At 34.8% G+C, this 23,575-nt stretch overlaps 2 protein-coding genes across 8 annotated transcripts; one reads left to right on the forward strand and one right to left on the reverse strand.

The window, feature by feature from the left end:
• Positions 1-142: 142 nt before the first annotated feature.
• LOC132732032 (uncharacterized) lies at positions 143-13,385 on the reverse strand. 2 transcript variants are annotated; one of them, XM_060718378.1, is made up of 9 exons: positions 13,248-13,385; positions 10,776-11,061; positions 7,072-7,226; positions 6,328-6,541; positions 5,563-5,646; positions 4,369-4,491; positions 3,739-3,921; positions 3,018-3,116; positions 143-2,751 (listed from the first exon to the last, which is right to left on the reverse strand). In XM_060718378.1, the coding sequence occupies exons 2-9, from the start codon at positions 11,052-11,054 to the stop codon at positions 2,455-2,457; spliced, it is 1,434 nt and encodes a 477-aa protein (XP_060574361.1). In that variant the 5' UTR covers positions 11,055-11,061; positions 13,248-13,385; the 3' UTR covers positions 143-2,454. The 2 variants fall into 2 exon arrangements, with proteins under 2 accessions (XP_060574361.1, XP_060574359.1); XM_060718376.1 differs by having other exon boundaries at positions 4,369-4,494.
• Positions 13,386-13,399: 14 nt separating this feature from the next.
• On the forward strand, positions 13,400-22,530 carry LOC132732029 (heat shock 70 kDa protein 12A-like). 6 transcript variants are annotated; one of them, XM_060718370.1, is made up of 7 exons: positions 13,400-13,538; positions 14,468-14,849; positions 16,077-16,201; positions 18,581-18,680; positions 19,492-19,657; positions 20,546-20,680; positions 21,205-22,530. In XM_060718370.1, exons 2-7 carry the CDS (start codon positions 14,508-14,510, stop codon positions 22,188-22,190), a joined length of 1,854 nt encoding a protein of 617 aa, XP_060574353.1. In that variant the 5' UTR covers positions 13,400-13,538; positions 14,468-14,507; the 3' UTR covers positions 22,191-22,530. The 6 variants fall into 6 exon arrangements, with proteins under 6 accessions (XP_060574353.1, XP_060574350.1, XP_060574354.1 ...); XM_060718367.1 differs by having other exon boundaries at positions 13,478-13,615; XM_060718371.1 differs by lacking the exon at positions 13,400-13,538 and adding an exon at positions 13,722-13,866.
• Positions 22,531-23,575: the final 1,045 nt, after the last annotated feature.

Here is a 23,575-nt window from a genome sequence, read left to right on the forward strand (position 1 = left end):
GAAACATAAGTGATACAATATAACAATATAAAACAGCAAACAAATGTGGGCAAGATAGTAATATATTACTTATATAAAATTGAAAACAAACAAAACCCCACCAGAACAAAAACTTAAAAACAAAACAAAACAAAAAATAATATAACGATATTAAGTTTATATGAAACTTAAAACAAATAAACTTTAGTACAGAGATCAAGATAAGAAAAAAAACAAACACTAAAAATCAAAGCACATAAGGCGCTGAATTTGTTTGGGTCTTAGAATGTCAGAAAGGTGAAGGTTATGAGATTATAAACCAATTTGTTTTTGTATAGTGACAACAATGCTGTTTCCAGTGTTATCACTGTAGTAAATTGGCTGAAAGGCTAATTACAACACTGATATTCTTGAAATTCAATGTTTATTTGGCTGAAACAATTAAAAGAATACACGAGTTGCCTTAACTGGGATTTGAACCCCAGACCTCGCTTTCTAAACGAGCGTGTAACCCATGGACCACGGGGAAGTTATAAGATAACAGCATGAGGCAAACCACATTATTCTAAATTAGTGTTTGTTATTAATTTCGAGATATTTTGTTCACGGTAAACCTGTTGTTTGACACTGACGTAAATAATCATGGAACATAATATAAGCATGTATATCTGTGAAATAATTAAGCAAAAATCTACCCACATGTAACGTTATATAATGTTTCACTACACTTTGTGTATAATACGCTGAAGTGAGGCTAAAATAGCGCTTTGTTTGCTTTGACTAATTTATCGGGCGCTTTACTTTTAAGACCGTTGTACTTATGGTAGAAATCGATTATCGATCGTCGACTGCCTAAATTTTTCTCTGTCCTAGAGTCAACATCCATACTTTATTTTTCAGAAAGTCTAAATAACAAATGTTCATTTAGGCGATCACAATAATCCGAACATTTAAGGAAATAGCCGAGTAAAATGATATTCATCCGCGTAACAAAATTATTTGAATATATTACCGGTAATTTGCGGAAATGTTAAAAAATTACAAAATATTAGAAATCTTCGACCAATCGGGAACTATTTTTTCTTTCATGAGACGGTTGGAAATTAAAGCGCCTGTTATTTGACATTCTAACACTCACGTGATTTTGCCACTATAGACAAAGAAGGAAAAAAACTGGTGTTAAACTGCCAATAAACACCGGTTAGGGACTACTTGTATATGCGTTGTTATGTTTTCACCCTATATTGTATAGTTTACAAAGCATTTTAAAGCAACAATAAAAAGCATTTTTTTTTATATTTTCAGTTCGTATAGTGTTTTCTTTTCATACAATACCGAAATAATATCTCACATACAATAGCCACATATTAGATCCATATCAGTTAATAAATATTTTGACAAAACGGCGCCAATCCGTAAGCAGCGTAATGACGTCATCATCGTACGTAAACAACTCATTCATAAACAAGCAGACGTTATTTCATACATACAAGAATGATAAATAGGGCACTGATGTAAACACAATACGACGTAAGTTTTTATTGTTGAAAACTTGATACAATAACGTTTTTTTTTCTTATTATTTCTTTTGTTTAATAATTTCTATATCTTCGCAACAGTAGGGTGAGAAAATCGAACAGCATTATATGAAAATCGGCACCGGCAGGTATTTCCGCTTGAAAAATAACATTAGTGATTTTCCTTACTTTACCGTGTTAGAATCGAAATAACATCGACAGGAGAGGTGTATATCGGCTATTTAACACCGGTTTTGTCGTTTTGATGCGACAAAATTAACAACTCAGGCCTACGGCCTTCGTGGTCAATTCCTGCGCATCAAAACTCTAAACCGGTGTTAAATAGCCGATAAAAACCTCTCAGGCCGATGTTATTTCTTAAATCTTTACGGACCAATTGCGGATTTTGCAAATAAGCATATCAGGGTCTGAAATTTCACCACCATTATTTGTTTGCTCTGACGACCAAAACAAAATGAAACCATCAAAAACAACAAAGGACAAAAAACAAAGCAGAGCAGTGACTTTCTATAAAAGATCATGATTAGAATTACTGTTTATATTTAATTCATTACAAATTTACATATAATTCATTACAAGGTTACATTTAATTTAATTCATTACAAATAATGTTAGTTATCAATCTGACTAAAACTCAGATCACATTGTGTTTACTTGTACACTATATACGATAAGGGTATATATACTTCGCCCTTCAGCCGATTTAGATAAAACGTATGCTGATTTTAATTATCACTTTCAACTTTGCGAAAATTTGTTGAACGTGTCAAAGCGTTAATAGGATGTTCATATTACTGTCGATGAGACATACCCAGTAGTTAATCTTCACAGTATATGGCAATAAAGTTCAAACCATGTTTAATGTAACTTACACAAATATAACAACCTTTTTCTATGTACAACGTTATTTTTATTTTTTGAATCTCTTTGAAACATGTCATTGCTTCTTCGAACCTTCAGCATATCCTTTGCAAACAAGCGGCCCACCTTTGTGTAAGTACACCGGGGGCCAGACAACCTGAGAAATTATCGGTCCCCTTGAGCTGTAGGGCTCAAACACGTTTATATCCAAAGTATGCCCAGACCTGGTTTCAAAGTCCATCAGCATTGGTGGGTGTTGCGCCAACATGAGCCAACATATGTTGAAACACTTCTGTAGATATGTTCTTATCTCAGGATTTTGTAGAATATCATGTTGAAAGAGGCCGTCCGTGTTTATTTCAACTACCAGCTCCTGACAAAAAGAAATGAAAAAATAATTCAGATTATACCTATTGTTATTGGTGATTATTAACTGATATTGACTGTAACTGATTGTTTTAACTGATATTTATTACGATGAAGCCACATGAAAGCGTTTGGCCAAGAATTTCAAATTGTCATACACAATGTAGTTTTATATTACTCGAACAGAGATAATCGTAAAAGTTTCTTTTTTGTTCTATGTATCATTTGTTTCAAACTAAAATATTATCTAGAGAAATCTAGAGACTTACTTACCGTCATGGGTAAATACTTGAGTGTTTCGTCTGCAATACCTTTGAAAAAGTCCTTGAACAGTGTATTGTATTGTTCTGGTATTTTATGAACATCAGCAACCTAGAAATCATATTATAAATGTTTATATAACAGTAGTGGGTTATTCTGTTAAAAACAAAACAAAACAAACAAACATTGATCATTGTCTTTTTCGGATATGTTCGGTCAACACCGTTTCTTTCCGTATGAATTAAATATTTCATTCATTTCGTATCAAATATACATTGACAAAAGGATGAGAAGACACCAGTATTATTCTTTTTCCTGGTCATACCAGGTGAAAGTCTGAAGTTATAGCCACTTTGTCTAGCAAATCATTAGCTTTGATATTTAAAGGCCCATTACGCCTTAGAATGATTACAAAATCTTTTATATTTGGTATTCTGTTACAGTTTCATAAAATTAACTGATTTGCCATACAGAGAAACTATCTTTTGCTCTGGCAATTGTTATATTTATATGGAATAAGTATGTGTATATTAGTCAAAATAGTACTTTGTTTACATTTTGCTACCCTCACAACACATCACTGCACGTCCAGTGCTACTTTAATCGGTTGTTAAACATGTAAAATGCTCTAAATCTATTATTAAAACATTATCAAACACGTGTTTGACATTTCTGAAGACTTCTTAGAATTGTGTATCTTAGGCATAATGTGCCTTTAATGCTGTTAACTTACTGTAGATGTCCGTGACATCTCAGGCATTTGACCAGCATCATATACATCTGACATCTGGCTTGGGCTTGACCTTTTAGTTCCTGGTTGAGCGTTTTTATTTACAGCTTTACCGCCTTGGCTGGCACCTTTGAGCTGACCGTCATTGCTCCCAGGCCTACTCGGCAATGTTTTCGAAAATTGAGGCTAAAGAGAAACGCCATAAGATAATAAACATTCAGAAAGATTTCGATTTCGAAGAAAATTGTATGCGCAAAGAAAGTCAAGCAAAGATGTTATTTGCATTTGTACCATGTATAATTATTTCAACATTCCAAAGACAAAAGTCAAGTCATTTTGATCTGATTGCTTTATTGCGACGTACATTGTTAACTTAACATTTTTCTTGGGTCCTTGTTAATTTGCATCTACGTCTTACCCGCATGAAATATACAAACTATTGAGTTTTGTTGCTAGAAGAGTAAATGACATTAATACTCAATCAAAGTATCGTGTAATTTCGACCTTTTCCTTAAATTTCCGGTCAAAAAGATGACATTTTATTGCTTCTGGTCATGCAGATGCTCAGTCACGGACAGTGACGACATATACCGAAATACACTAGCATGCAGTTATATCTTAAATGTGGCTTACTTTTAGCGGCTCAGCGCCCTGCCTATGTACAGACTGTACCATTATTTTCAACTTTTCGTCGTTCCCGCCCTGTCTTGGTGGTGCAGACTGAGGTTTAGGGTTAAGTTCACCAGCAACGACTCCCTTCTAAACATATACATGTATGCATAATTAATGAATTGTTTCTACAATTACATGTATTTTATTTTACAAATATTATTACAATAGTTACTAAAATTTTATAATTTATATGCAGATAGCCTGACCATGCCCCCAAGGTTTCTCCGACCTGTGTCAGCTCTTAGAAAATCTTAACATATGATAACATGTCTCAAAAATAAAACTTTCTCTTCTTCAATTTCCATATGATTTCTTTTTAAAAATTCTATGAACGTCAATGCGTAATGAAGTACTTTATTGAGCCGTGATGGTAAATCTGTTCCCGATCATGGCATTGGAACGCCCTAGCGATCTTACGATATTTAACGGAAAGGGCCGAGAATTTGCGATTGTGATCGGGATAACATCCTAATTATGCGTGTACTGGTAGCTAATGAAATCTACGAGGAAGAACGGCAAGATTATGAAACCAATGTAATGCTGCTGTCATTCCTTTACAAATATATCGATATCAAATATAGAAAAGCATAATCCCTATCAGCAAAATTGAAAAAGTTGCAGACTCGGTTTCGATTGAGACGGTTCGTGGACGGTAATGAAAATTGAAGCCCTCTCCGGCCTCAGCACCGACCCAATCAATGAACTGACAAAAATTTGAATTTTGAAACATCCACAGATGTGTTCATATGGCGGTTATCATGGAACCTTAAATGTGACATGTTAGTGCCATTCCATGAAAAGCGGCATATAGTCCCCATATAAAAAAATGCGTGTGCTCTAAACGAGAAAACAATGGACGAAACTAAGTAAAATGGAATTCTGAACTCAGAGTATAAAGTACGGCTTATAACTCCTGCAAATACTATAAATTTTGAATGTCAAGCACCATAGATCAAATGATCCACCATGCTAATAGATCTGAGCTCGGTAGTGAAAAAAGTTCTTTCAATTTATATTAATCAGCCCCGAGTCCACTTCATAGAAATAACCAGCACTGGTGTCAAATCAGACATCATGGTCGTGGCTCGAGCAGGGCTCGAACTTGGTTGTGAAGCAGATACATAAACCACTCGTGTTTAATCGTTTCTATTTTACCTTAAAGAAGCATTGGTCTGTCACAAGTTTTGCCAGTTCTAAATGTTGCGCTGCTTGTTCTTTTGCACAAAGTTCCTTGCAACGCTGAAAATACAAATATAGTATAAATTTATCTAATTCTTAAGTCCATATAAAATCCTAGTCTCACCCTAAAAGGCAAAATTTATGTGAACTATTGTGGACTTATAGCCTATTTGTCTTTTTTAAGATATAAAAAGTGGACATGCAAAGATTCAAGATGTGTAACATGAGATTTGGAAACAATTCTTTTTTTTTTCCATGAGGGACACATGCTTTGAATGTCCTAAGAATATTTGAAATAAAGGGATTCCATTGAAGTTATTTGACATTGCGGGACTGGAAATATTTATTTCACCATTTATGTTCCATTTTATGTAGGTCTTGACCAATAATTTTTGTGAAAAATTTCAGATCATTCGCTCACTCTGTTTTTACAGAATAATTATTCGTAACTTATAAAAAATACCCAAAATTGAGAAGCGTGTTAACGTTTTCACTCAAAATGGGCTTCAAATAACACAACGATTTTTTTTAAATTTAGTTCTGTATACATGTATATTTCTTTATCATCTTTTTCTGTTTAAAGTGCCCAAATTGATCTATGTAAAAAGTCAAATGAGCCGTGTCACGACAAAACCAACATAGTGGGTTTGCGACCAGCATGGATCCAGACAAGCCTGCACATTTCAATAAGGGTTTTCACGTTAATGCTTATGTATAATGTTTATATAATGCTTAATGTACCTTTAACATTTCATATAGAATACTAATGGCTTTGCGATCATCAACACGAAAGTCTGTTGCCATTTTTTCTGTCAAAAATTCAAATGCATCGGTCCACTCGTCCTCGTATAACTGCTTGAACCTCTGACCTAGATTTGTTGGTCGGTTCTCATCACTCAGGTCAGCTATTTCCGGATTTCCTTGTTTCAGCAGACGAGACTGGACTTCACTGAGCCTGTTGATTTAAACTCGCGAAAATTGACTTATTGTTTTTAAAATACTGAAACCATTTGAGCCGCGTCACGACAAAACCAACATAATGGGTTTGCGACCAGCATGGATCCAGACCAGCCTGCGCATCCGCGCAGTCTTATCAGGATCCATACTGTTCGCTTACAAACCCTACAACAAGTAGAGAAACTAATAGCGAACAGCATGGATCCTGATCAGACTGCGCGGATGCGCAGGCTGGTCTGGATCCATGCTGGTCGTTGGTTTTGTCATGACGCGGCTCTTTTTTGTCATAACAATAGAACCAGGCTAGCCTACAAATATGTGCAGTCTGACCAAACCCTTTACTGTTATTATTTTTATTATTAAAACCCCTTTAAAAGCACATTATGCCTCAGAAATCTATATTTTCAAATTCTTCAGAAATGTCAAACATGTTTGTTTTAAAATGCTTAGTCTTCATTATGAATCGGTATTAGTGATTGTTTATTAGTATCAGAGGTAAATATAAACTGAATTCATTATTCAAGTTACCTATTCAAAGCACTTTCCTTTGTTTTCAGCGCCTCTTTTAATTCCCTGTCTAGTTTTGCTACTTTGGCTTCTAAATGCTGTATAAGTTTCTGATCTTCTTCTCTCTCTTTCTCTAATTTCAACGTCCTCTGTCCTGCTTCAGGCATAAATTTCCTCTGTACTCATAGAAAAAAAGAAAAAATGATAAATACAGTCAAACATGTTAATGTGGTCCATATTGAATTAAACGGATACTTTGCTGACATACGATGCAACCTAAAGACCAGTTTACACTTAAATAAATCAACATGATGGCCCTGAAATCGCTCACCTGAATATAGAAACTCTCATGAGAAGGATCAAGTTATATTGTAAACTATATAAACAAAAGCAGATATAAAGTCTAAATCTTAAACTGATATCACAAAGTTCATATTTGTATCTGAAATAGTGCATGTGTAAAAACATTACTGGTTGCTATTGGTTAGGGAAAAACAGTTCCAAAATATGTGTACAATTAAAAAAATCAACGACCCCCTTGAGGCCAATTTTGACCCCAGGGTTTTATTTGAACAAACTTGGTAGACACCCACTAGAAGATTTTTCATGCTTTCTATCTATCTCGCTATTTGGGTTTTCTAAAAGCAGATTTTTTGTTTCTTCTTTATACATAAAAGGAAAATCAAGGACCCCCTGGTGCGGGGCAAATATTGACCCAAGGGCTTTTTTTAACACACACTATAAGATGTTTCATGCTTGATATCTAGGCTCTAACTAATTGTTCTTTTTAAAGAAGACTTTTACCATATACATCAATGACCCCCAGGCAGGGCCAATTTTGACTCCAGGGCTTTTATTTGAACAAACTTGATAAACACCCACTAGAATGTGTTTCATGCTTCAGTTCAAACATTGTTTATTTCAAACAAACATACACATTTACAATTTACAAATAGAACTTTACAACACATTAAATAAATGAAAATTGGTCAGAACCGAAAGCTGATGCTTATAAAGGTCTTATCCATATATGGATATGTTTGAAAGTACAATGAGTAATTATCTAATAAGAAGAAATTTTATGTTATGAGTTTGTAGTTGGTTAGAAGAAGGTTTGAAAAATATATTTTGTAATATAATCAGCTATCTGAAAAAGAGAGGAAACGAAGAAGTGAGATAGCAGAGAAAAGAAAATATTTCCAGACGGCACTAACAGTATGGCATTGATAAAAGAAGGATATCGTTCTTACGGAAATCTCTTGCTTTTACTGATAAAATCTTGAACAGCAGGAAAAATATAACAGTTAGTATTATCACTCATGTTATAGTCGCCCTATAGTAGTGTTTGCAGCATTACAGTACAGTAGTTTGATAAGATGTTCATGAAACGTTCTCTTGTTCCATTATAAAGTGGGTAGGTGTGTAGTTTCAGTAAGACTACAGCTACATAGTTCTGACTTAGAAATGTTTTTTGCTGAAAAGATGGTGATTAAGTGAACTACATCCGGTGCGAAGCCGTGTGTGTAGAACTTGCAGTTTTCTATTCCAAATGTACAAATATTTGGACATTTTAGATTATGTTTCAATTTGTATTTGGAAGATGATAGTGATGAAGAATTTCGAATTTCGGAGGAAAATTAATTCCAGTTCTGTATTACGGACAGCAAGGCAAGAAGGTATTTCAATAAATTGTTGTTTTTGTGCGTACGGTTTGGATGTCCTCGGCATTACGTAAGTTAGTGTTCCGCGCCCACACTTTTTTGTCCATGGACCCGATTTTTATCAATTAATCCCTTCGACTTACAGCTAAAAATAAATTCGGATTCAAGAATTCCTTCAGATTTCTATTACGTAAAGTTATAAATTGGTTTCTCTTTGGTGATTCGCAGCCTGTCATATTAATGAATGAGAACGGGAACAAATTTCACGTAGGCAGTATAAAAGACAAAACAAAAACTAAACTTAAATACGGTAATTTATTTCTTACATTTTTTATCTTCTACAGGCAATTACTTATTACTTTGTAGTACACAGTGGGTTATGTATGTATTTTTTGCGAAAGCTATTAATACATATAGGTGACCTAACTTACATTGTGAAAGTCCGAAAATCTATTTATAGAAGTATCTTTGAAACTAAACAAAATGGTCATTCACGTCGTTTTACAATAAATAACGAACTGGAGAATTTTGCAGTAAATGAAATGCAAATATATTCAACAATAAATTGCACTCTTTACAAATTTATTGAAACAACATTAGAAGGCCATTTTACAAATTGTTATATCATATAGTATTATCATTTTGAAATTGTATTTTCGTAGGTTCTTTCCGGTAAATTAATTGCTCCTTCATTTTCTACGAATGACATTTTTAACGTAAATATTTAAATCGACCCTAATTTCCCGAATTTATGCTGTAAGAAGTTGTTTCTATTTTGTTTGAAGGCAATCGGTTTTATGGTGGTTTGAGTGGAATGTTGATTTACCGAATACTGTGACATTTTAGCAACAGAAACTTTCGCCTGAAGTTTAAACATAAGGTATAGTCTGGCATCTGACATAATGTACAATAGTACTAAATCTGAATAGAACATGACCTGTGCGTAAGAATGATTTGGTAAGGTATCTGTAATGAGCGCATATTTTAAGCGGAGCTTATCAATTGCTGCAGTGCATCAACATTTGTACTTCTATCTTGAAATATCGCCTACGGATGGTGGAAGTAGATAATTTGCTGTAAGATCGTGAGTCATCTTGTAAAAAAGTATTAGCTTGTTTCATGCTTAATATCTAAGCTCTAGCCCCTAGGGCCGGGCCAATTTTGACCCCAGGGCTTTTATTTGAACACACTTGGTTGACACTCACTAGAAAATGTTTCATGTCAAATATCTAAGCTCTAGCTATAGAGCTATTTGTGTTTTTTAAAAGAGGATTTTTTAAGTATTTACTATATACAATGTACATATAAGGACAATCAAAGACCCACCGGGGCAGGGCTAATTGGTCCCCAGGTTTTTATTTCTAAACTTGATAGACACTTACTAGAAGATGTTTCAATCCAAGTATCTAAGTACCAACTAATTGAAGTTTTTACTTCATACATATAAGAGAAATCAATGATCCCGGGGAGGGCCAATTTTGTCCCCAGGGCTTTTATTTGAACTGACTTGGAAGAAACTCACTAGAAGATGTTTCATGCCAAATATCTAAGCTCTAGCTATTTGTGTTTTAATATATTTTTTACCACCAAATGAACATTAGTAAAGATTGGATGAATTTGACTCAGTGGTTTATGAGGAGATGTCGTTTAAAGACGGACGAAGGACGGACTTGACGCCGGACGAATTGTGATCACAAAAGGTCACCTTGTCACTTTGTGACAGGTGAGCTAAAAATGAGGGAAAACAAAACTATAAGTGGACTTATAGATATTTTATCAATTTATATTGATAATAATAATGGTAATAATTATGAAAATGAGTCCTCAATCGAACTCCAAACCACCTTTCGATTTCACCTTCATCCCAAACAGCAGCAGCAAAATAATCATCATCAACAACAAACATTATTAATACATTTGATATTGATATAAAGCTCAATGACATTTCTGGAATATTTTCCCGGTAAATGTTGCATCGATTGAAATTGGAAAAGACATAGATTAACGCGAAAAGTTGTCAAAAGTTTGAAAAAGTCATTTTCAAATATAACAATTAACGATTACCTTGTTTGCCAAACAGAAAGCCAACAACTTATCGTTGCATGACGACAAAATCTGAGCAGCTTCATGTTGACTAAATGACTCGGCACTATCGCGCAATCCTCTGTGTTGAACTCTAATGGTTTTAAGGAAATCCATGATTTCTTCTGCTTCTCTAGCAACGTCTTTTGGTGGGTTTATCCGTGCATAAGATTGACCTTGACTTTGACCTTGCAAATGTTCAAAGTCAATGCCTGCATGCATATTTTTATGAGCTTGTTGCTGTCCTGTGACACCCTCCATTTTTTATCTGTTCATGATAAAACATAAAAAATATGGCGTGATTTTGCATCACATATTTGTTTAATATCATTGCTTAGTTAGAGGTCATCTCTAAATCACAAACAAATCTTTCGGTCTTTTTTTATCATGACTGTTTACGGAATTTTGCAAGTCCTTTATGTAACGTGACAGATATCACCCAATTTGTATTTATTTAAACACTCTATGCCTTACACTACGAAGGATATCAAACCGACTTGATAGAAAATGCTTACAAATGCGAACAGGATTCGTAAAAAGTCCGTGCCTGCATATGAAATTACAAGACATTATGTTACATTTTACTTTGCATTTTTTCAAAGAGCTATAAATGTATATTGCAGCTGAGAGGTGTTGGGAGACAAATATATTGGTTGCAGCTGAGAGGTGTTGGGAGACAAATGTATTGGTTGCAGCTGAGAGGTGTTGGGAGACAAATATATTGGTTGCAGCTGAGAGGTGTTGGGAGACAAATATATTGGTTGCAGCTGAGAGGTATTGAGAGACAAATATATTGGTTGCAGCTGAGAGGTTTTGCCGTACAGAGGTTAAATTTAGTGTGAAGTAAAGAGGCGATTGGTCTACGGAGGACAACTCGGAAGAAGTTGTACTGTATATAACAGTTTTCACGAATTACATGATTCGTTAATTTTTCTCTGTATGGACCTCTCATAGCATATTAAATGCTTTGTATGAATATTTCAAAATTTAGCCATTTTAATGTTTTGGTTGTTTGTTATTTCTTTTTAATCTTTTCAACAGGCATTCAAATATTTTGTTACAGAACCGGAGTATCCTGAACATGCGTGCGTTTGTCATGAAATGCATACTGCAGTAAAAGTTTTGAACTCCCCAGTAAATTGTAACACAGTCCATCACACTAAATACAATGCGGGTAAAAAGGCCCCAAGATTCTAATTGCTTTCTGCCCTCGAACTGTCCGGTTAATTAGATGATTGTTTTGACACCAAAATAGGGAACTGTTCAATTTACATTACCGGGGCTTTGAGTGGAAATTTTATCACCTGATTGTCACCGTAGGACGGGTTCTTTATTTCAGGTTTAAAGATTAGCATGGTAGCCACCGTTTTGCCCAGGGGGTAAGGGTTAGGTTTTCAATTGATCTTTTATTAAGGATACAATCTGACATATGCTGTATATCATGGTATAAGTATTGTGATGTTGATATCAAGTACTTATAGATATCTTCTTGATGATACGAGTAAACCTTGTACGAAAGATATCACACCTTTTAATGTGCGTGAATTTAAATACATGTACCTGATAACCCAAACTATTGCCATCTTTCACATTTAAAATATGTATAAAATGTTTGTACCTGGAAGTAAATTAAATTTGTCGGGTAGCGCAACGTTTTATTATTATTTCTTACAAAAATACATGTACTCGTCGTTGTATTCTGTTCCTTTCGTTTTAGATATGTATCTACCGTCTATGGTCAAATGGATAAGAACGCAGAAATCATTTACCTATTGTTTGGTTGTGTTTTACGCAAGAATTTATGGTCAATGGCTTTCAAACGGAAGTTCGATTTTTTGTTATCTTTGTTAGTTACATGTATACAGTCCATTAAAGGTTTTAAGGATTTCAATATCGAAGTACAGAAAAAAAGCTTCCAAATTGTGCGAGCAGTGAGACAAAGTTCCATTGGCTACCTGCACCTGCTGTAGGTATATATTAGACTTGTTATACCAATGTTTTATGCAGAATATGACGGGATTCATTTTTACATAATTTGTCACGAAGTAAAGACTACTTTAGAATATTTTGATACGTTTAAGGTTATTTCTATGAATATCAAGTGCCTTAGACAAGATTTAGGATTACATGCCTAACAAGGAATGTAAGCCGCTGCCATATTGGTACAATGACGTCACTGCGGAAAAACTCCCTGTCACGTGACACAGATGTACAAACACTGTAGCAATCGCAACTACTCGGCCCTTTCCGTCCGTTATTATAGAGGCAGTTCCGAATGGGCGGCTCCGGCGATTTTTCCGTAATACCCGACATTAGTCGAAATTAACAGATTCATTTATGGCTCGTAACCCTTAAAAACACTTGAACAAAAGCATTTTTTTTAATATCGAAAAGATCAACTACATCTAGAGGCGTACTGCTTTAAGGGGGCATAAGCGAAGCCTCTTAACTTACCTCAAAAGTCCGTGTGACATATATGAATGTTCTTAACTTTAAATTAAACACTTTGATATAAAGTTTAATCTCTGATTTAGTTTTATTTCATCTCGGCTTGATTACTTCTTAAACCGGAAGTATAATGTTATTCTTTTTCCATGAAAAGTAGTAGCATTTATTGTCGTGATGTTTATCTTCCTTGAAAAGATTGGACATCAAACTACAAAAAAGTCGGTTATAGGGAGTGTCATTATTATACATGTATATTTAAATGAATAGAAAGCTACTTTCGATTTCGATCCAATTTGGGTAAGTTTATTTTTGAATACATCTAGTGTAAAGGATTATATCCCGAGTTTTTAACAAATTAAACATAACTAAACATGGTAAGTCATGCTTAAAAACCTCCTTTTGATTATAGTAAACGGGTATATGTCCTAGTATAAGGCACCAACTCGTACATTTAATTAATTAGAATCTACAATAAGAATAAAATAATTTACTATATTTAGTGACTTATATATTGACCATGTATTGTCACGTGAACATTAGCCTTAATTGTAAAGTGTACCCGGAAGTTTAAAGTAGGCGATCAATATTGCTTTTAAAAGGATCGATTTGAAGAAAAGAAGTTTGTGTAAGATATTTTTGTGAGGGGTTAAGTTGTATGAAGAGTCGTATGTGAATGGAGGTGCTTTAAACTGGTTTTTAAAACAGAAAGTGTGTACTATTTTAACTTTTAATAAATGGTACATGTATTCACTTTTATCTCGTTTAAGTTTGTTTCGTATTTGCATGAAACTTTATAGTAAGTTTATTTTGTTTAAATGATAACGGAGTGTAGTTAATGTTATCTATTTTCTAATCTTTACTTATACATATTGTTAGTGCAGGATTTTGGTGTTACTTTATACAAAATTAAAATTTATTCATCGCCTACTTTCGTTTTCGCCTTATAAATAACAGTGATTTAGCGGTATAAATGTGTTAATACTTAATAATTGTGCTTTCTCGACTTGTACAGATTGTTAGTGCAGGTTTTTGGTGTTACTTTATACAAAATTTATTCATCGCCTACTTTCGTTTTCGCCTTATACATAACAGTGATTTAGCGGTATAAATTTGTTGAAACTTGATAATTGTGCTTTTTATTTCCCAATTTCTAATATAACTATTCACGGAAATTGCATTTTGAATTATGTTTCTTTTTGTCATTTTTTTATTATATTCGTGGTTAGCTCATGAGTGAAGTGGTAGATACTTAACAGCAACATTACCATGGCAACGAAAGGTGGTAAAGAAGGGGAAAGGAAGAGTAAAAGTGGAAAAGTAGTTGTGGCGGCTATCGACTTCGGGACAACATTTTCTGGATACGCATTTTCCTTTAATCATGACTATGAAACAGATCCAACGAAAGTGGCAGCAAATACGAGTTGGGTGTCCGGCTGTGCCGGACTCATGTCGTTAAAAACACCAACCATTCTTCTTCTTGATAATAAGAAAGAGATCGTTGCCTTTGGTTACGAAGCTGAAGAACAATATTCAGAAATAGCAGGTGAAGGAGACCATGAGAAATATTACTACTACCGGCGATTCAAAATGCTCCTACACAAGGTGGCGGTAAGTAGGCTCACGTAGGGGCTTTATTCATTCGTGGTTTGAGTCCGATTTGATATCAACACATACATTTTAGTTTTCTGATGATTCACAAGCTGTACTGAAGGAGAAAGAAATCACGTGCCCCTGATTATTCTTGGCACTTGACCTAACTCGCGCATTTGAAAAATATGAATTCAGTCTCCCAGATGGGAAATGAACTCATTCTGGTGTGGTTTTGTTGTCGAAGACGAAATCTATAGTCTTACCTACGTAACCTTTAATTGCACCGTATTTTAAAATGTTTGAGACTGACAAGCCCTTCATTATTGGCGGCAACTCAATCTACCAATGCTGCCAATGCAGACCACGATCATGCCGTTAGATCATTGTCTTCACTGTTTTCATTCAGTCAGTATCTATTTCTAAATTTTCCCTAAAATTACCATTAGATTTTGTCCAGATTAATAGACGTACACGTCTATTTAAGATGTTATATGGCTGCCTCCACGGTGTTGTTATCAGTAATTGAACCAATGCTGATTCTAAAAGTTGGCAGAGAAATTCATCACTGGTGGGATTCGAACATACGGTCTCCAGAATAGGCGTCCGATGCTCTACCTAAACACCAATTACCTTCTTTCCTCGACCTGGGTAATAAATAGCCGTTATTTTCTTATAATGTTTAAATTTTATATAGACTTTTAAAGATATTTGTTGGTTCATGATTTTTTTCCATAGTTTTTCTGTTGTATAATATAATATTAAGAAGCATACACATTGTTTATTTATTGTTGTACTAACGTGATTTATTGTTCACGCCACACCCGTCAGTTTGAAACATATTTCATAAAAGGACCATGTCGATTATCAAGAAGCTTAAGTACCTTGTGTAAGTTTGTTCTATATTTTATCGAAATTGGTAGCAAGCGGTTTAGGTACATGCACTATAAATTATCTACAAGAACAGCATAAAGTTATAAAAAGCCGGCTCTAAATTAGACAATTTCTGAAAGTCTAGAAGCAAATGTATATAAGAAAATAATTCGCAACAGTCAAGTTGGGCTCGAACCCATGATCTTGTCAAACCTCGATCCCTTGGTTTAGAGATTCCTTAACAACTTGGCCCGAACGAAATGAGAAAACGAAGAGAAACTGTAGGTTGATATAACTAAGGATTTGGTTTTAGTAATTGTTGCAATAAATCATACAATAAATCAGACGTGATATATCTCTTTTTCTCTTTAATAGGGTGATCATTTAACGAGAGACGTTATGATCCCAGATGACAAAGGACGTATGTTGCCTGCCCTTCAAGTGTTTAGTATATCAATCAAATATCTAAGAAAACACCTCATGGAAACACTTAATAAAAGGTATTCTTTATGTTAAATAATGGCGGATAGTGATTATGTAATGATTGTTGTTGATGATTATTATAATCATGGTGACGCTATGAATTTTGACTACGTTCACAAAGTTGATGACAATGATGATGATGATGTTGATGACAATAATCTAAACTGTACATTTATTTATCTGTGTAGAGGGCCTTTGACCTACCATAGGGTATGAGAATATTGTGACATTGGATAATTATTTCCTGTAAAATAATTGACCTTTTCAAAGGCCCATGAAAACATCAAATGTACCATACTTTTATTTTCCAAAAGCTTTTTATGCTTGGTTTACATTTACAGTTTCCAAAACAGTACTCATTTGACATATTGCTGATCCATATTTTGTTCATCTTAGACATTAGTTTTTTGTTTGTTCTTTTTTGGATGGGTTTTACATCACACTGACACAGGAGAGGTCATTGGCGATATTCCAGCCTTACTGGACCGGTTGGTAAAGAACTAAGGTGCCCCTCCGTGCATTATTTCAGGCACGAGCGAGCACCTGAGTAGAACCAACAATGTTCCGTAGCTAGGTGGAATGTTTCCTCACATGAGTCCTAAATCCTGGCGGGATTCGAACATATTTCAGTGAGGGGCAAGTGTTTGAAATCAACTACCTTAACCACTCGGCCAAGGACGCCGACTTAGTCATTAGTAAAGAGATTAGATAGAAAGAATTTATTTTGTAGTATATATTAGTATATAGTATTTTGAACGGAAGACAATTTACCATTTTGTTTATGTTTTGCTATTTTTGTTATATTTACGTCACATTCACACAAGGCTACTATTACTACAAGATACTAATGTAAAATGACCTTCATCAGTTGTTTCATAAAAGGCATATATTCCTTTTCCTCTGAGGAAAATCATATTCATTTCCCAGGCTGAATGTGGCTTTAAGGGGCGATGAACGGGTTTGTGTGCAGACATGAGTAAAAGTAGTAAAACACATAGGAACTCGAGAACGGGACCGCAGATTGCGGCGTATATTTTCGATCTTGTAACGGTTTTTAAATACGTTTCTGCTACATCTAAATATCTTTTAGTATTATCCGAGTGTATGGACTCAAAAAATATATTATCAATTAAACCCAATCTGTCTCTTTTAAAATTGGTCAAATTTTACGGTATTATAAAAAAAGACAAGAAGTGACATCCGCCATTTGCCCCAACGTTTTCGGCATGAGTTTTTCCCCTTTGGCTACAATTGATTACTATTTTTTTCAGAATTTTGTTCCCGTTATTTTTGTCAACTATCAGGTATCGTCCAACGGTTTATTGTTTGTACAGGTGTTAACATGTATAGGCGGCATTATAACGGGCGTATTCGTGTATTGATTTGTTAAAATGGAGAAAACAGACACTTTAGTAATATGGTCCAACTGATTTTGTCTAACTGAAAAAAGGAATATTTAAACATGATCCATAGATAAATATTTAGGCACTCATCTCGTATTCATTACTAGAAAAATTAAAACAAAAATCAAGCATATCAAGGGGGGGGGGGGGGTAACTTACGCCGAACGTTGCGGCAAATGGCGGATGTCACTCCTTTTCTTTTTTCAATATACCGTATATTTGACTGATTTTTATATTAGCAGATTACATTTAATTGAGATTAGATAATTAAAGACCACCCGCTCGCATAATATGAAAAGATATTCAAAGGTCGGACAAACAATATGTAAAGCCGGTACGGATTCGGATTTATGCGCCGCAATATGCGGTCCTGTTCCAGAGTTCCTATGGTAAAACATACAAGGAAAGAGCTCACCATGAAAACCACCAAAACTGTAATTTAGCATTTAAACATGTTTATTGCATCTCAAGAGAGAAACAAGGTTCTTAAACTTAGACTGATAGCTCAATTTCGATTCCGTTTACTGGATCTAAACAGTGACAGTATCATATTAGAAAATATGGCCGTGACGCGAGTAGGGGTCGAACCCATGATCCCTAGGTTGAGAGTCAGACATCATAACCACTAAGTCACCATTCCCAGTTTTATGAGAGTCTCAAATTACTCGTCCTTAAATCTATACGAACCTGTTTCAATATAAATTTTATTATGATGTTAAATGAGAAAAGCACTAATCAGATAAAATAAAGCACCTCAACATCCTTAAAATGCTGCCAGAACATATGCAAAATATTTCATTTTTAAACTATTTTCAAGAAATATATCATACTGGATCTGATCAAATACAGCGTGTTTTGAGACCATCCAGACTATCAGAATGAATTAATATCACTTGCGGCTACGTTGGGATAGTAAGTTCGAATCGTCGGTGCGAAAGAAAACGACATTTTTTAACAAAATGAAGAAAAATGTATTTTGTTTAACTTATACAGAATGACCGGCATATTACCAGGTGACATTCGCTGGGTTCTGACAGTCCCTGCTATATGGAATGATGGAGCCAAACAGTTCATGAGGGAAGCTGCCGAAAAAGTTAGTCTCTTTTGCATTTTAGTGTATCGTCAGATATACTATTGAAAATTTTGTTATGTCTCAGCTGGCGCAATAACATAATCATATTACACATCCTCGGTAGTATATATCCTCGTTAGTACATGATTTATGTTAATCTAAGAAATGTAATAATTCAAGTATGTATTTATAAGGCATTTATAATCCACATGTCCTAAAATGTGTGTAACAGAGTTGGAAAGTGTACAGAATAAACCCGGCGCTGTCGGAATACTCTTATAACTGAACAGTTCTGTACAGTGACATACTCCCCCAATATATTGGAATTCGCCCTCGAAGTTCTGAACGGCACAGACAGCACTTCGATATTTGATGGGAACACAAAGCACTTCGCAATGACTCTGGATAAGACAAATGTGCAATCATGTTGGGTCTTCAATCCTAACCCTTTGGAATAGCGTTCAACAGCTCTACCGATTGAGCTACCCGGCTGAATTCACACATTTCCTCAATAAGTTAGAAGTTCTATATACGGTTACAGTAAACTCCATAAGGAACTGGGGAAAGAAATATATTTACGTATATCAATATTTTTACTCCTGTAAAAGTTGCTTCCCTTTGACCGTTAGTGTTATTTCAACCATGTTTCATGTAACATGTATATTGTCTTATGGGTTTTGCATATGTATTCACACCTTGATCAAAATTTTTGTTTACTCATCTGTAGGCACGTGACGCTCCACGGACTTATCACAATTATTTACTTAATTTTCTTATGCGAAAACAAGAAGTCAATTAAAAATAACGACAAACTGTTCATGTATTCATTTAGGCGGGAATCGACAAAGAAAGTCTAATTATCGCCCTTGAACCAGAGGCTGCGTCCCTGTTCTGTATGAATCTGCCGGTCGACAAAATTCACGGAGGATCCGAAACAAAAACACAGAAGATCTCACCGTTTACCAAAGGGACTCGATACATGGTCCTAGATGTTGGAGGTAAGAAAAAGCAATTCAATCATTTACAGCATCGGTCCAATAGCCCGCAGTCGCGAGTTTTTCTTGCTATCCAAAATACAAGCAGTTACCCTTTTTCAAATCAATGAGTCATTAAAATATGAAGCCCCAAACCGCCATAATGGGGCTTTCTATTGCACTTCAAAGAACTAGTTGATTATCGTGGTTCAATGATGCACAATTGTTGAATATGCAACCAATAAGCCGGCTCCTATACTGTACTGTTGGCACAGTCAGTTTGTTATCGTTTCTTACGTAAAAGCAGCGGCTCACAACCAGGCTCCAAGGTTATAAAGAAATCCTCTTAGTTCAAACTCATATCTCAGTTAATTGATAGGTCAGGAACTGCAACAGAATTTACACTGACGTATGAACAAAATTTTATAATCTGAAGGCCCGATGAATGAACGTTGTTCACATTTTACCTGATGAATATGTGTAATTGATTTGTCTGGTTTTAAATTTCGAACAGTTCATTTTAGTGATATTGATAACAAAATCGAGCTACCGACAGTATAGACCGGTCTGGGGCAGATTGCACGAATGTGCAGACTGGTATGACTCTATTCTAGTTCTGAAACAAAAAATATTGACTTTTAGACTGTTGGCAAGGGCTTATAATCACTATATATATATATAATCACTATTATCACTTTCCGTTTAAGCCGGTTTCAGGTGGGCCGATAACTTAAACCCGAATGTAAACCCGAAATGTTTTCATCAATAATGTTTCTGTTATCAAATCTGTATTCTAAGATTATGCAAAGTTTTAGTCAATTTCATGAACGAGTTTTCATTCTGCAATGTCTTGATGAAAACGGTAGTGGACGTAATCAACATCGTCTCACATTTCTCAATTTGTCATTTCAGGTGGGACTGTTGATATAACCATCCACGAAGTTGTAGAAGATGGTAAACTGAAAGAACTTAATTACGCAAGCGGTGGCGCGTGGGGTGGAACGTGTGTGGATGCGGCGTTTGAGAAATTTCTACGGAGCATTGTTGGTATGAAAAACAATTGTTTCTTTTTTTGAAGATGAAAAGTGCAATATTACAAATTTAACATTCATGCATTTTTTTCGGCTGAAATATATTTATTTTTATGTGTTTATTACTGTCAACTCATTTCGTTTTATTTTTCGCTAGGTTGTTATCATCTGGGCGTTTCTTCCAAATTGTTTGTTTTCTATTGTCCATCTATGGCTTCCTCGTGTTTTCACTTGTTGCATGGATAGATCTTTATCCAAAACTAACAAATGTCATTCCATGGCAAGAGTAAACGTTAACAACATATTGTCTCAACTTAACAAGATCGTGATATCTTTTCAGCTATGTGTAAGAATAACTTTCCATTTTAATACATTCAAAATAGCTTCATGGAAGGAACCGCAATTCATAAGCAGTATCGATTAATCATGAAATGTTTGTTCCAGACTATATGATATAAGCATCATGCATATAAGTCACAAACAGTTATAATTTTTGTATGTTAAAGATATTGATGAAGAAAACCTTTTTTTTTGTTATAGATACTGATACACGGAAGGGCAAATCCGTTTTCGACAAGTTCATGCAGGATGCCAAAGAAGATTGGGTTATCCTATTTAGAGAGTTTGAGACTAAAAAGAGAGGGGTAAAAGGAAAAGGAGCTGGTGGTGAAAGGTCCAAAGAGACAATTAAAGTCCCGGTTAGACTTGCTGAAATTTTCAAAGAAGTAACAGGCAAAAATCTGAAAGAGTTTGTCACAACAAAGAAAGAGTATGCCGACAAGGTCTCGTGGGCTGGCGACAAATTGAGAGTCGAAGCAGGAATATTTAGGTCATGGTTCGATGAATCTTGCAACAACACAGTAAAGCATGTAAAAGAGATCTTTAAGCAGAAGTCCAGCGAAAACACGAACTCAATTCTTTTAGTTGGAGGGTTTTCAGAATCGCCGTTACTTCAAGACGCTATCCGAAAGAATTTTCCAGACAAGAGACTTATCATACCAGAAGAAGCTGGCTTAGCTGTCTTGAAAGGGGCTGTTATATTTGGACATAATCCTGTGACAATTGTCTCTCGCATTGCCAAGTACTCGTATGGTATCCGTGTCTATCGAGATTTCCAAAATGGCGTCCATCCGGCGAACAAGAAAGTAACGATTGGAGGAAAAATAAAATGTAAGGATGTGTTTGCTACCCATGTTAAAAAGGGACAGGAGCTTGTTGTGGGGGAGGCGCAATCCAAACAACGTTACACACCCCTCGAAGCTGACCAGATATCTTTAGTTTTTGACGTGTATACATCGACTGAAGAAGAACCACTTTATGTGACGGATGTCGGATGTACGTATGTGGGCCAACTGGAAGTGGACGTTCCGGATCTTTCTGGCGGGAAAGATCGCGGTGTGTTTGTTCAAATGATTTTTGGCGGGACGGAAGTGGTTGTAGAAGCCAGGGTGGAAAAGACAAATAAACTTACCAAAGCAAAGTTTGACTTCTTAATGAGTGATCAAAATGCAAGTGACTCGTGCTAATGTAAAGATGTAAAGGTATCTAGTTTATGAAAACTAAGGACTTTTGATGTCTTGAAAAATTGTAATAGCACATTCCTTTATATCATGTTTAAAGAAAATTTACGTTTCAATTAAAAATAATATCACATATTCAAAGAGAACAAAAATAACAAATGTGAATGTACTTATTTCGATGGTTTAGCTATTAAAGTATCATTGATATAAGAAAACAAAATGACCGTCAATAAAGTAGACATGCAATTTAAGATTGTTTTTACTATTCAATCATTTTATATATGAACATGATTATATTTATATTGTTGCTTATACAAAAAACAGACAAAAGAGATATTTTTTATAACCGTCTTTGTTTATTTCTCGACAGGAAGAATATTATCGCATTTTATTTAAAATTTATTATTAAAATTTCTTCCTAAAAACGAAGGGAGGGAACCAATCAAAGGCAAATCGGAGAGCCAATTTGATTTTTTTTCATATCTGGATAAACTGGACTCATAGCTTTTCAAACTTGTAGAAATATATCTGGGTAAACTACACCCATAAACTTTCAGTCTGATAGAGGTATATCTGGGTAAACTGCACCCATAAACTTTCAGTCTGATAGAGATATATCTGGGTAAACTGCACCCATAAACTTTCAGTCTGATAGAGATATATCTGGGTAAACTGCACCCATAAACTTTCAGTCTGATAGATATATATCTGGGTAAACTGCACCCATAAACTTTCAGTCTGATAGAGATATAGCTGGGTAAACTGCACCCATTAACTTTCAGTCTGATAGAGATATATCTGGGTAAACTGCATCCATAACTGTTCAGTCTGATAGAAATATATCTGGGTAAACTGCACCTATATGAAAACAAGCATGTATTTCAGGATAATATATTCAGTTAAGTTTAATTACTTGATTTTAGTCTGTCGACGGTATCAAGAATTCATTTAAATGTGGGTAATCTGCATCTATAATGATAAATTTTATAGACACTGCAAATTTAAATCCACTGAAGGACCATCGGCAAAATATATGTTTAGGGACAATTGTCAGAAGCTTTTATTTCTCTTTTTAATTTTGAAAGCATTGTCTTGATTAGTAAAACCACCTTGTTTTCAAATTCACCTAGAATACTAATATAAACATAGACTGTACAAGAATCATATATTTGACAGGTTTTACAGCCATCCTATAACAAGACGAAATAACATGGATGCGTGACCTATTCTGAATGAGTTGGATTAAATATTTTTTAGAACACAGGCTTATAAGATTAATGCATTTTACATTAAATTGAACTGACGTGAAAGTACAGTCGTCGAAGCTTAAAGAATATGGCTCATTGTTTGCCTTGCGATACTTCGATACCTTAGACAAAATTGTATATTAT

The sequence above is a fragment of the Ruditapes philippinarum genome, unplaced genomic scaffold (assembly GCF_026571515.1).
Source record: "Ruditapes philippinarum isolate M1 unplaced genomic scaffold, ASM2657151v2 ctg305_1_1_1_1, whole genome shotgun sequence".
NCBI lineage: Eukaryota > Metazoa > Mollusca > Bivalvia > Venerida > Veneridae > Ruditapes > Ruditapes philippinarum.

What these genes read in the sequence shown, in the direction of transcription:
- LOC132732032 (XM_060718376.1), bottom strand. Translation starts at nt 11,054, where the DNA reads ATGGAGGGTGTCACAGGACAGCAACAAGCTCATAAAAATATGCATGCA. An exon ending in CTTTCTGTTTGGCAAACAAG is followed by an intron (nt 7,227 to 10,775) that starts GTAATCGTTAAT and finishes CTATGAGTACAG; the next exon opens with AGGAAATTTATGCCTGAAGC. An exon ending in TCAAGTATTTACCCATGACG is followed by an intron (nt 2,752 to 3,017) that starts GTAAGTAAGTCT and finishes TCTTTTTGTCAG; the next exon opens with GAGCTGGTAGTTGAAATAAA.
- LOC132732029 (XM_060718370.1), top strand. Translation starts at nt 14,508, where the DNA reads ATGGCAACGAAAGGTGGTAAAGAAGGGGAAAGGAAGAGTAAAAGTGGA. An exon ending in TGCTCCTACACAAGGTGGCG is followed by an intron (nt 14,850 to 16,076) that starts GTAAGTAGGCTC and finishes TCTCTTTAATAG; the next exon opens with GGTGATCATTTAACGAGAGA. An exon ending in ATGGAAACACTTAATAAAAG is followed by an intron (nt 16,202 to 18,580) that starts GTATTCTTTATG and finishes TAACTTATACAG; the next exon opens with AATGACCGGCATATTACCAG.